The 11,201-nt window shown below is 36.1% G+C and overlaps 1 protein-coding gene across 2 annotated transcripts in view; it reads left to right on the plus strand.

Moving 5' to 3' along the window:
• LOC145671163 (WW domain-containing protein tag-325-like) overlaps positions 1 to 9,811 on the plus strand; it is a 561,143-nt gene extending 551,332 nt beyond the window's left edge. For both annotated transcript variants that reach the window (XM_081739998.1, XM_081740000.1), the window contains 3 exons: positions 1,861 to 1,999; positions 8,246 to 8,351; positions 8,820 to 9,811. In XM_081739998.1, coding sequence (XP_081596124.1) covers positions 1,861 to 1,999; positions 8,246 to 8,351; positions 8,820 to 8,991 — 417 coding nt within the window. In that variant the 3' untranslated portion in view covers positions 8,992 to 9,811. The remainder of the gene's footprint in view (positions 1 to 1,860; positions 2,000 to 8,245; positions 8,352 to 8,819) is intronic.
• Positions 9,812 to 11,201: the final 1,390 nt, after the last annotated feature.

Genomic DNA, 11,201 nt, shown 5'->3' on the forward strand with positions numbered 1-11,201 from the left:
GCCCGTTGAATTCCTCAATGTCCCACTTTTTCATTCTACCAATAACTTCATTATCATTTGTTTGCATCATCTGCCGTCGGCGTCTTTAATGTATATGTCATAAACATGGATCATTTCTCTTTAAGATTTTATTTTACTTTCAAACTGCAAAATGAGTGTATCTAGGTATACTCAGTTCTTGCACAATGTTATGAAATATACGGCAGATGTGAAGTGATTTTCTCTTCTCTCTCCATAGTTGAAACTAAAGAAATTTAAATTACTTCGTAACTTAGATATAGAGATATCTCATATTCTAAAGCAGGCATAGAAGGTGTGATAAAAAATACGGCGAATTAATTTTTTTAGCAGCAAATACTGACGCTACAACCATTTGATGTAATTTTTCCGATAGCCTGATCCGTTGAGACAGGCAGTGTCAAGTTGGAAAACGTTCTGACTTGTCGGTCAGCGTCTAGAGCCACTAGAGTGAGGTTGTGTTTACAGTGTCTGTCGCGCATCAACAACGCGTGAACATTAAGTTCTGTTTCAAGTTACAAGAAAGAAACTCATGAAATGTTGAGATTGGTGTTTGGCGATAATGCTATAACTCTGAAGACTGTTTAGAAGTGATATGAACGATTTACAAGCGGAAATGAGTCGATAGAGGACGAGCAACATTCGGAACATTCATTAACCTCTAAAACAGAAGAAAACGTGCAAAAAGTGGCAACAAACTATTCGAGTGTTTCGTTCAAACAGGCGAATAACTATTTGAGAGCTTTTCAAAGAACTAAACATCTCGTACGGTCCGTACAAAGCATTTTAACCACCGATTTGGAAATGAAAAGAGTAAGTGCGAAATTCGTTCCCCGACTTTTGACTGACGAACAGGAGTTTTTGTCCGAAAAAATAGTGTCTGTCTGCATCCACCGTACTCTCCAGATATAACATGACGACTTCTTTCTCTTCCCAAAAATTAAAACCGTGCTTAAAGGGAAGCGTTTGGAAACCATTGTTGACAATGAGAGGCCCACGACAGAGCAGCTGAACGCCTTTCCGAAAGAAGCCTCCAGAAATGCTTCCAGTCATGAATTCAACATTGGGATAGAGTGCATTGCTAGCCAAGGACAGTACTTTGAAGGAGATTAAATCAAATTCCATGTAAGCGTATTACTTTGTTTCTAATAAAAATCACTCACCCCCAGCCCCCGCCAAGTGAACTTTGTGGTGGACAAACACCGTGTGCGTGGGTTTTCTCGGGGTTCTCCGGTTTCCTCCCACTATCTTCATTCCACCATTTCATTCATTTATCATCATCACCGTCTCCTTTAGCCTAACCGGCATAATCGTGGGACATAAAACTGAAAGATTTCATTTCATTTTTTCAAATCACTCACCGTATTTTTTGATCACACCTCGTACTTAAAGTGTGGTTCGCGGTGCTTTATGAAGGGGTAAGAAAAAAAGAAAAAGTGACAAAATTTGAAAAAAGTTGCCTTGTGCCATGCACTCAACGTAGCATCTACTGGAAATTATTTAGCTTCTGTCGTGTGGAACACTAACTGTATAGGCCTAGTAAGTGTTTACTGTGTAAAAACAAAGTTTGTCGTTTGGTCAATTAGAGCAAAGTACATTGGTTTTATTTATTTCTTTTTGTGGTACGAAACGCTTCCATAGGGTATACTGCACTAGATGCATGTTATTTCACGTGTAAACCTTGAACCGAATAGCCTTTTTACGTTGTTTAGGTTTCATATTCTTTCTTCTAAGTTTTGTGTTCGAACACCATGATATTAAACTCAATTGGTAGTTATTTTAATAACTTTAATGTTGTAATGTTCTAGTAAGTATTAATTTTAGTTGTTCTGTATTTCACAGGTGGACCAAAATAACTTTTCAATTCTAGAACAAGAAGAAGATATTCATGTATTAACTGGGGCACTGAAAATGTTCTTTCGAGAACTTAAAGAGCCTCTTATTCCATACGACCTTTTTGATAAAGCTCTTAGAGCAAGCAGTAAGTATATTTCTGTTTTTTTTTTTTCCTTTAAAAATGTATATTTCTTTTTTTCTTTTTTAAAAAATAAAATTCCACCAGTAGTATTATACACTTCAACAATCGAGCTTCATTAAAAAATCAATTATTTTAACTCGTTGAAATCATATGATAACCTGTGGTCGCGCGAATATTTAAACGTTGAAGTCATACGACGGCCAGAACAGGCAGAGCGGATCCATTGAAAATAAACGAAAGAAGTACATTTCCTCTTACCCTTACAATTTATTTTTTAATGAAGTTTTGATAATGTTCACGCGGTGACTACCAAGGGCGCCGATCTTGGAGGGCCCAGGACCTCCAAAGTTCACGTGGGCCGTCATGTATTTTTATATGTATTTTTTTTATTGTTATATGCATTTCTTATGAATATCCTCCCGTTCCCAAGTTAGAGAAATCGGTGCCCTTGGTTACTTTCAGGGCATTTAAATCTGATTTTGTGCTTACAGTGGAGCATTTATACCTGACTCCAATGATCTAAGAGAAGTAAATAGGTTAAGAGGTCAATTTCCGTTTTCGCATCTACATACTGAAAATCAACATACAAGAAGGTTCCTCGGAGTGTAGTTCAGTGATAGTGTCATAGCCTATCTCATTATCAATTGATTAAAGCTGCGTTCTTCTAAACAGTGAACCATAGAGCAGGCAAATGATTGTACAAGGAGGAAGATCTGAGGAAGCTGATAAGATAGATTTCAGTGTTCAGCTCTCTGCCATTTTATCTCAGACTTCTCTTGTGCGCTGGAGTTATTATATAGAAGACAAGCAGTCTGTCGATTTGGTAGAACTGGACAGCGAGTAGAAGTTCATGTACCCAATTTCTGCCCAGTTGATTTCTTAATTCTTTGTAGAATTAGAACGTAGTTAGTTTTAATTTTGAAATGTGATTTTGCAATTCAATCTTCGAATAATTTTCCTTTTCCTGCTAACTTATGCTTCTTATTGTCGCCAATTCGGCAGTTTATCTCCATATTCAAGGGATGCGCAATTTTTCCGGAACAGGAGTGTTATATTGGGTCGATGCATAAGTTCGTGCGGTTCTTATATTTTATATTTTATTTTTATTCTGCTGTTCTGTTAATTCAAATACAAATACAACATAGACATAACATTAACATATTCTACGAGTGTAACAATACATTGCATACATTTTACTGTCACTCACAATCACTTAGTGATATATTCACCCCCACTATCTATGACCTTCTGCCAAAGTTCAGGTAGCAGTTCAATGCCTCGCCTGTAGAACTGTTTTGGTTTTGACTGGAAGAAATCTGTTAGCTATTGGTCAAGAGAAGCTGTTCTTTCAGCAATCGCTTCATTCCTGTACAGTGCACAAATTGTTCTCGCAGCTTCTGCTGCACTGGATCGTCGGTTAAGCTCGAAGAGTAAAATGTGACGGAAATGATCACTTTTCTCAACTTGTCATTCCGTATTAGTTTGTCTGAAATATATACAATAGTTCACAATAATAATAATAATAATAATAATAATAATATAATAATAATAATAATAATAATAATAATAATAATAATAATAATAATAATAATAATAATAATAATAATAATAATAAAACTGTGTTTCACAACACACAAACTCCAAACTAAGATAAAAAAACTGAATAACGATAAACAATCGCTTCACGCGGCATTGTTGCCAACCCGAAAGAAAACCGCACGAACTTACGCATCGATCTAATATATTTGAATTCTAATCATTATACACTTCGTCAAAGTTACCTCCGACATCATGACCACATGGAATAATACTATCTTTCTATAAAGAATCAATTTTTATAAGGTTATATTTTTCGTATGTGAGGTCAAAATTAGAATACTGTTGCACTGTTTGGACACCAAATGTCACTAAATACTTTGATGCAATAAAAAATATACAGTTGAAATTTTTTTAAATGCTTGCATACAAGAAAGACGGTTTCTATCTAAAGTATATCCCTTATGAAGACATAGTAACGAATTTTAAGAAAGGAGATGGGTTTTTGATTTGTTGTTCTTACATAAATTATTAAACGGTAAAATTGATTGTCCAGAATTAGTTTCAGAAATGTTATTACGTGTCCCAACAGGTAAGACTAGAACAGTAAACACTGGGACATTCTATTGTAGAAAAGCAAGAACTAACATATTACATAAATCTCTCTGTGAAGGATGTGTGCTTCATATAACGAAATGATTAGATTTCATGTAGTAGATGTATTTAGTATGTTCGAAAGCAAGTTCAAAACAATTGTCAGATAATAACTTCTGCATAATTAAACGATGTATATTTGTGTATGTATAATAATGAATGTATAGTAGTATATGCTAGATAATTATGTACACGACACTATAACTGGGCATTAAGCCTGTTGTGTTGTCCTTATGAAATAAATAAACTCCAATGGAGTCGTCTCTCAAGTTTCTACCAAGTGTTTTTTTTTTTTTTTCCTTTCTCCTTTTGTTTAATGGCGTAATCTGCGGTCTGATTGGTTTGGAGCTATTCCTGTGTAGTATCTTAATTTAAGAAATAATACAACTTTCAATCTTATGTCATAATTCGGCGTCAGAACCTATCAATTTTAGAATTTTGGAAACTTTATCTCGCAAGTTGATTCCCTGTTATGCTTATTCTTCTGCCAATTCATTTTTATCGCCCTCAGTAAATATGATTATTAATTCATATAATTTATTTTCTAGAAAACTTGTACTCAGTTGGTCGATTTGAGTACAAACAGTTTTCTGTAACTTTGTGAAAACCATATCTTCTTTTACGATACAAAAATGTTAAATAGTTATTTCGATTGCGAAGTTACTGATTGAAAAAAAAAAAAAAAAAAAAAAGTTTACAGATGGTCATTCAATATTCAATTTACATTTCTATAATTATTTTCGTAACACTGAGGTAACTGTGGCACGTCATAAACTTACTTTAAATTTGAGTGTATACTTTTTATACAAATTGGACTAGAGTATCATTCTCTAAAGTTGATGGTTTCTCAGAACATTGACGATTGTGAAAAATTAAAACCAGTTTTATGCTGTACGTTGTCAATTGTCCTTTAGCTCTTCTATTTCATACGCAGTTCAGATTACTATCATTGCTGCTGCCTTTTTTCTTCTATATGGGACTGCAAATTATCATGAATCAATAGTTTCCAGTTCTCAAATCTGACATCTGTATCAAGAAAAGAGAAGAATCAAGTGAATATGTCTAGGTATTTGTTTACAGACTGTTAGAATACCTCCAATGCTGGTTGATTGTAGAGTTATATTAGAAAAACTAGCCTTCGGCTAGCTGGGGTTTCCGCCCCAAGACATCCACGTTTTCTCGGCCTACGGCCTCGTATCTCTTAAACCCCAAATTCTACAGAGTTTCAAGTTTCTTTTCCTATTTCAACTATCTTAAAGTAAGATTTTGTATTAAGGGAACTCCCATTTAAATAACGTGGGAATTTCTTCATTCCTCTTTAGACCCCTTAAAAACTAAAAAATATTCACTTTTGGCAATTTTCCTGTTGGTTAGTACCGGAAGGCTACAATCATGCCAGATTTCATCGTTCTGGTCTTGCTGCAAGTACCTAAACATTTTGGAGTGTAGAAGACGTCCCGTATAAATAACATGGAAAAGATTTTTCAGTTACCTATAAAACCACTCTAAAGTTGATTTTTTTTTTTAATTTTTGGTGATTTACTTAGGTAACGCTAACGAAAACGCACAAGTACCGAATTTCAAGTTTTTATTCCAATTCCAAGTACCTAAAACATGAGATTATAGGTCCCCCCCCCAAAAAAAAATAAAAATAAATAACATGGGGAATTTCTTCATCCCATTTGAGGCCCCCTGAAAATTGTATATATATATATATATATATATATATATATATATATATATACAGGGTTTGTATGATAAGTAATGAGACCAGGTCTGGAAACATTGTTTTATTGATCTGATCTGTACAGGGACTTAAAAGCTTTCGAAGTACTCTCCTCTTGCGTCGATGCACTTCTGCAATCGATATTTCCACGCTGCAAACACCCCCTGGAAGTCAGCAGCCGGCATGTCCTTTAGAAATGTGGTCACGGCTGCTTGGATGGCTGTGACGTCTGCAAAACGGGTTCCTTTCAAGCGTGGCTTCAGCTTCGGGAAGAGGAAGAAGTCGGCCGGGCTCACATCTGGGCTGTAGGGTGGTTGTGGAAGGACTTCCACCCCAATCCGGGTCAAAAAGGAGGTCACTAAGAAGGCGGTGTGGGCAGGGGCATTGTCGTGATGCAACTTCCACCGGCTAGCGATCGCCGGTCTTTTCCGCTTGACGCTCCTGTGCAGTCTCTCAAGGACTTGTTTGTAGAAGGCGGCGTTGACGGCTTGTCCTTGGGGTACAAACTCCTTGTGGACCACCCCCACATTGTCAAAAAAAACAATCAACATTGTTTTCACCTTTGACTTCGACATTCTGGCCTTCTTGGGGCGCGGGGACGCAGGAGTGTGCCACTCCGCGCTTTGACGTTTCGTTTCAGGGTCGTACTGGAACACCCACGACTCGTCACCTGTTATGACGTCATCTTCAAAGTTAGGGTCACTGTTCATGAGGTTCAACAGTTCCTGACAACAATCAACACGTCGTTGCTTTTGTTCGTCAGTCAACACTCGCGGCACCAGTTTCGCACAGATTTTTCTCATTCCCAATTGTTCCGTCACAATCTTGTGCACTGTTGTGTGGTTCATATCGAGTTCATCAGCAATCAATCTCAACGATAATCGACGGTCCGAGTTCAGGAGATCCCTCACTTTTGCCACAGTTTCGTCCGTAGTCACTGTTGTCGGGCGTCCAGCCCTCTCCAGATCCTCAACGCTTTCCCGGCCGTTCCGGAACGCACTGTGCCAACGAAACACCTGGGCTTTGGATAGGGCTTCCTCTTTGTAGGCCTCCGTGATGAGAGAAAGCGTCTGAGTAGCCGTTTTCCCCAGGCGAACGCAAAATTTGATCGCATAACGCTGTTCGATGGAACCCTCCATGTTTGTTGATTTTCCGCCGTGACAAGAATGTTCACAAGGGCTTTGTCCAAGGCTTGTCCGCGCTCCACTAAGGCTCGGAGCCAACTGACGCGCGGTGCGTTGCTTTGCTCGGACCCCCCCCCTACATCCTCCATCACCGACAAACCCGCTCCAGCGACACGCGCGCCGCGGCGCGGCGAGTCTCATTACTTATCATACAGACCTTGTATATATATATATATATATATATATATATATATATATATATATATATATATATATATATTCACTTTTGGCAATTTTCCTGTGGGTTAGTCCCGGAAAGCTACAGTCATGCTAAATTCCAACTTTCTACGTCAACCGGAAGTACTTCTTTATATTATGTCAGTCAGTTCATGTAGTTTTATATTTAGTCTGTGAATCGAGTCGGAGAAAAGGTTGAAATGGTGATGTGCGAACTTTTGCTGTTCCAGACGTGGGCGTATGAAGGGGGAGGGGCACCGAGTGTCGGTAGCAGTACTCTTGAATTGAAGATAACGACTATTTTCAAATGAAAAGTTGTTCATGATTAGAAATGTTTGTTCATTAGGATTATATTCATATTTAGATTAGGAACTGAGTGCTAGGTTTCAGAACATGTGTTGACTTCTTCAAGGGCATACGTAAGTGAAACGTTGGTGCATAAAGAAGTTACATTTGTGAATGCTAGGATAATATTAGGTGGTAGATGTAATAGAACTATTCGGCAACTTTCCAGGTTAAATTAAAATAGTGTTTGAAAAAATTTAGAAGCAATTAAATGGAGCTAATAATTGATATGATGGGAAGTCCGGACATGCGATTGCAGATGGTAGTAGAGAAAAACTAATATGAATTCGGTTGCGGCACCAATACTGCAAGCAATGGATCTTGTGAGTTGCTGGGCTATGGATTTTTAGGTATTTTTGAAATAAGATGCAAGACGGTGGTTTGGAATATATTTTGTGTTATGACTATGATTAAATACGTAAATTGGATTTTAGTAAGGAAATCACGAATCCTTCTCCAAATGTCTGTAGTATATATAGTAGAGCCACTTAGCAACTTTCCAAGTTATATATAAATAGTGTATGAAAAATTTTAAGAGCAACTAGATGTCACCTACATTTATTAATGTTACTTCCTTGGAATCTTTTTCAATCTTGAAAATAACTGAAGTATTTCCTTCTATTACAGCGAACATGAACAAGAAAGAGAAAATCCATCAATTTCGGGAAATAGTCAAAGCTCTTCCAGCACCCAACTATGACACGCTCAAGTTCCTTCTACAACATCTACTAAGGTAAGAATCTTCAAACAATGGAATTCTGAGAAATATATAGAAGCTGCTGAAAGAATATATTATTATTATTATTATTATTATTATTATTATTATTATTATTATTATTATTATTATTATTATTATTATTATTATTATTAAAAATCTGTTGTAATGTATGCTGCATTTCTTCTGTGGGAATTATGTTTAAATTTGAATTTGATTTTCTACTTCATTATTTAATGTTTATTTCTATCGTCTGCAGAAATTTGTTCCTTATACTCCTCAATTTATGTTCCTTCTAAGTTATGTGTTATTATAAGAACTGAATCAGCAGATATGTTTTGAAATTTAATTTCGAGATAAATTTGTTGAACAAAAGAACATCAACCATTCATTATGTTTTCCAGAATGGTTACACAAACATTATTTTTCTATCCGTTGTATTAAGTTACGAAAATTAACATTTTTGTTTCTTTCTTGGTCTTGCAGGGTGACAAAATATCAAGAATTTAATCGCATGCACATTCCAAATTTGGCTATTGTTTTTGGACCGACATTGATGTGGCCAGAGCAAGAAAGTGCGAACATGGCTTTGGATTTGATGCAACAAAATTTGGTTATCGAATGTTTCCTTCAAGAGTTTGACACAATATTTAGGTGATAAGGTGATCCATTACATATTGTGAAAAAGAGAGAGAAACAATCTGTGATACTCGATCACTCATCATATGATGTAGAGTGAAAGGCTGCGTGTGAAATATGGAGAAGTTTTAATAGAGATTACCAAGAACATTACTATGTAAGATAAAATATCTATGTGGGAACATAACGTACACACATCTCTTTTTAATTGTGTGTACATTTATATTGCTAATTTTATGTGTAAATATTGTAGATATTTCCAATGATATCACAAAGGACTGATACAATAACTGAATTGGATCTTAGTGCCATTCAGTATGTACAAGTTTTGTTGTTGTTTTTTCTTGTTTTCCCGTCCACATAAGGAAAATAATTTTTACTTCAAAATTCTCAGCTTTGTCATGATATTTTAATTTGATATTCAGCAAGTTACCTTTTTATTTGTTTTTCATATTTTCTTCTTATTTATATAAACCGCCTGTAGTAAAAAAGAAATCCCACATAAGCAACAATTATATCATAACGACATCATAGTGCAATTTGATGAGATACGATTGTGCAAATGTTGACTGATGTACGTATTGAAATTAGTGACAAGACAATAAGAAACGCATACCTTTATATGAATATTTGTTTTAAAATGGCAGACATTCTGCTGAGATGTTAGTTAAAGTGAATACTATAAACATGTCTTCGTTAAGAATCCTGCAGGAGGTATATTATATCCAAACTCAAGGGCTAGTCAATAGAGAGTATTGTATAGATGTACAGATTATGTAACTGAAACATGTAATATTATCATGAATTAAATGAACGACAAGAATTTGCTCTTAAATTGACATCTTGTGTATCTTCTTATTCATAGAGCTATTTTCCTTCCCCCTTTCCAATATCGTCAGTTTATGTTTGAATTTGTTATCAGTAGTTCCAACAATGTGAGTAAAGCCGTTTATGTGGCTGTATTCTCTTTCTTCAAGTGAGATGTCGATTATAAATATGTAACTTAAAAAAAAGCTCAGACGTTGGCTGGCTGATTCTAAATCTTAACGTCCTCTTATTAACACTCTGGACTTAAGTAACTTAAAAATTTTAACGTGAAGGTAAATTATATGTATTTCCTTTGGCAATTGCATCCGAGTTTCGTTTGTATATATATATATATACTAGCTATTGGGATAGTAGTTACTGTGAAAGTCCAGTGGTGTGATTACCGGAAATCAACTGCGATTACTAGTAACCACCGCACTCGACTGCAGAATGTTGGAAATTTAATTTATGTTACCTGTTTTCACCGGTGGGGTACCGGTAATGACAAAATCTCTGTTGGTGATTACCAGAAATAGTCAACGTGCATGGGATCCTTGGTTCGATCCCAGCTCGCGCCAAGTAAACTTTGTGGAGGACAAACATCGTGTGCGTGGGTTCTTCCGTTTTCTCCCACCTTCTTCATTCCACCTTCCTTCGTCATCATCATCGTCTCCTTTAGTCTAACCGATATTGCCATGGGACGTAAAACTTTTAATATTTCATTTCATTTAAGGAATAGTCAAGTCATGTCTATGCTTGTTGGAAATGAATGAGCACAGAACAGTGTAGTGCGTTTTATGGATGTGTTTTCATGATAGAACTTAAGAAACGAACTTACGAAAAATATATATAAATATCTATATTTGTTGTATAAAATAGTGATAAAGGACGTCTTTGTATTTCTGTTAGGAGTTAAATTCGAGAACATGTAGTGAGACTTATTGAAACTAAAATTTCTTTCTTTTTTTAATTTTGTCTGGCAAAAGAGGATATATAGAAAAAAAAAATTATCGATACTTTAACGTAGCCCCAATCACAAAAGATGTACGTATCCATATCTGTGGAACTGCATGGACACGTAATGAGAAGTTCTTTTTGGTTGTAACTGTAGCCACTTGTGGTGTACCTTGGCTCTCACTTCTTAATTGCTCCGAAAATACTTGTCCCCCATCACCACTTTTAACGGTCTCAAAACATAAAAAGCCACAGGGGCAAGATCTAGAGACTAGGGCAGCTGAACTCTCAACATCGTTACACAGGGAGTATGAACTTCGGCGTTGTTATGAAGCAACAAAATACATGAAGTCTGAAGTTCTCGTCGTTTACTCTTGATTGCAGGGAAAGATGAATACGAAGCTCTGGGCGCTGTTACTCTATTCTCAGTGTAATATTTGAAAATTAGACTATTTTGACTCAAGAGAG

This window comes from Thermobia domestica, chromosome 15 (genome assembly GCF_964235325.1).
Source record: "Thermobia domestica chromosome 15, izTheDome1.hap1.1, whole genome shotgun sequence".
NCBI lineage: Eukaryota > Metazoa > Arthropoda > Insecta > Zygentoma > Lepismatidae > Thermobia > Thermobia domestica.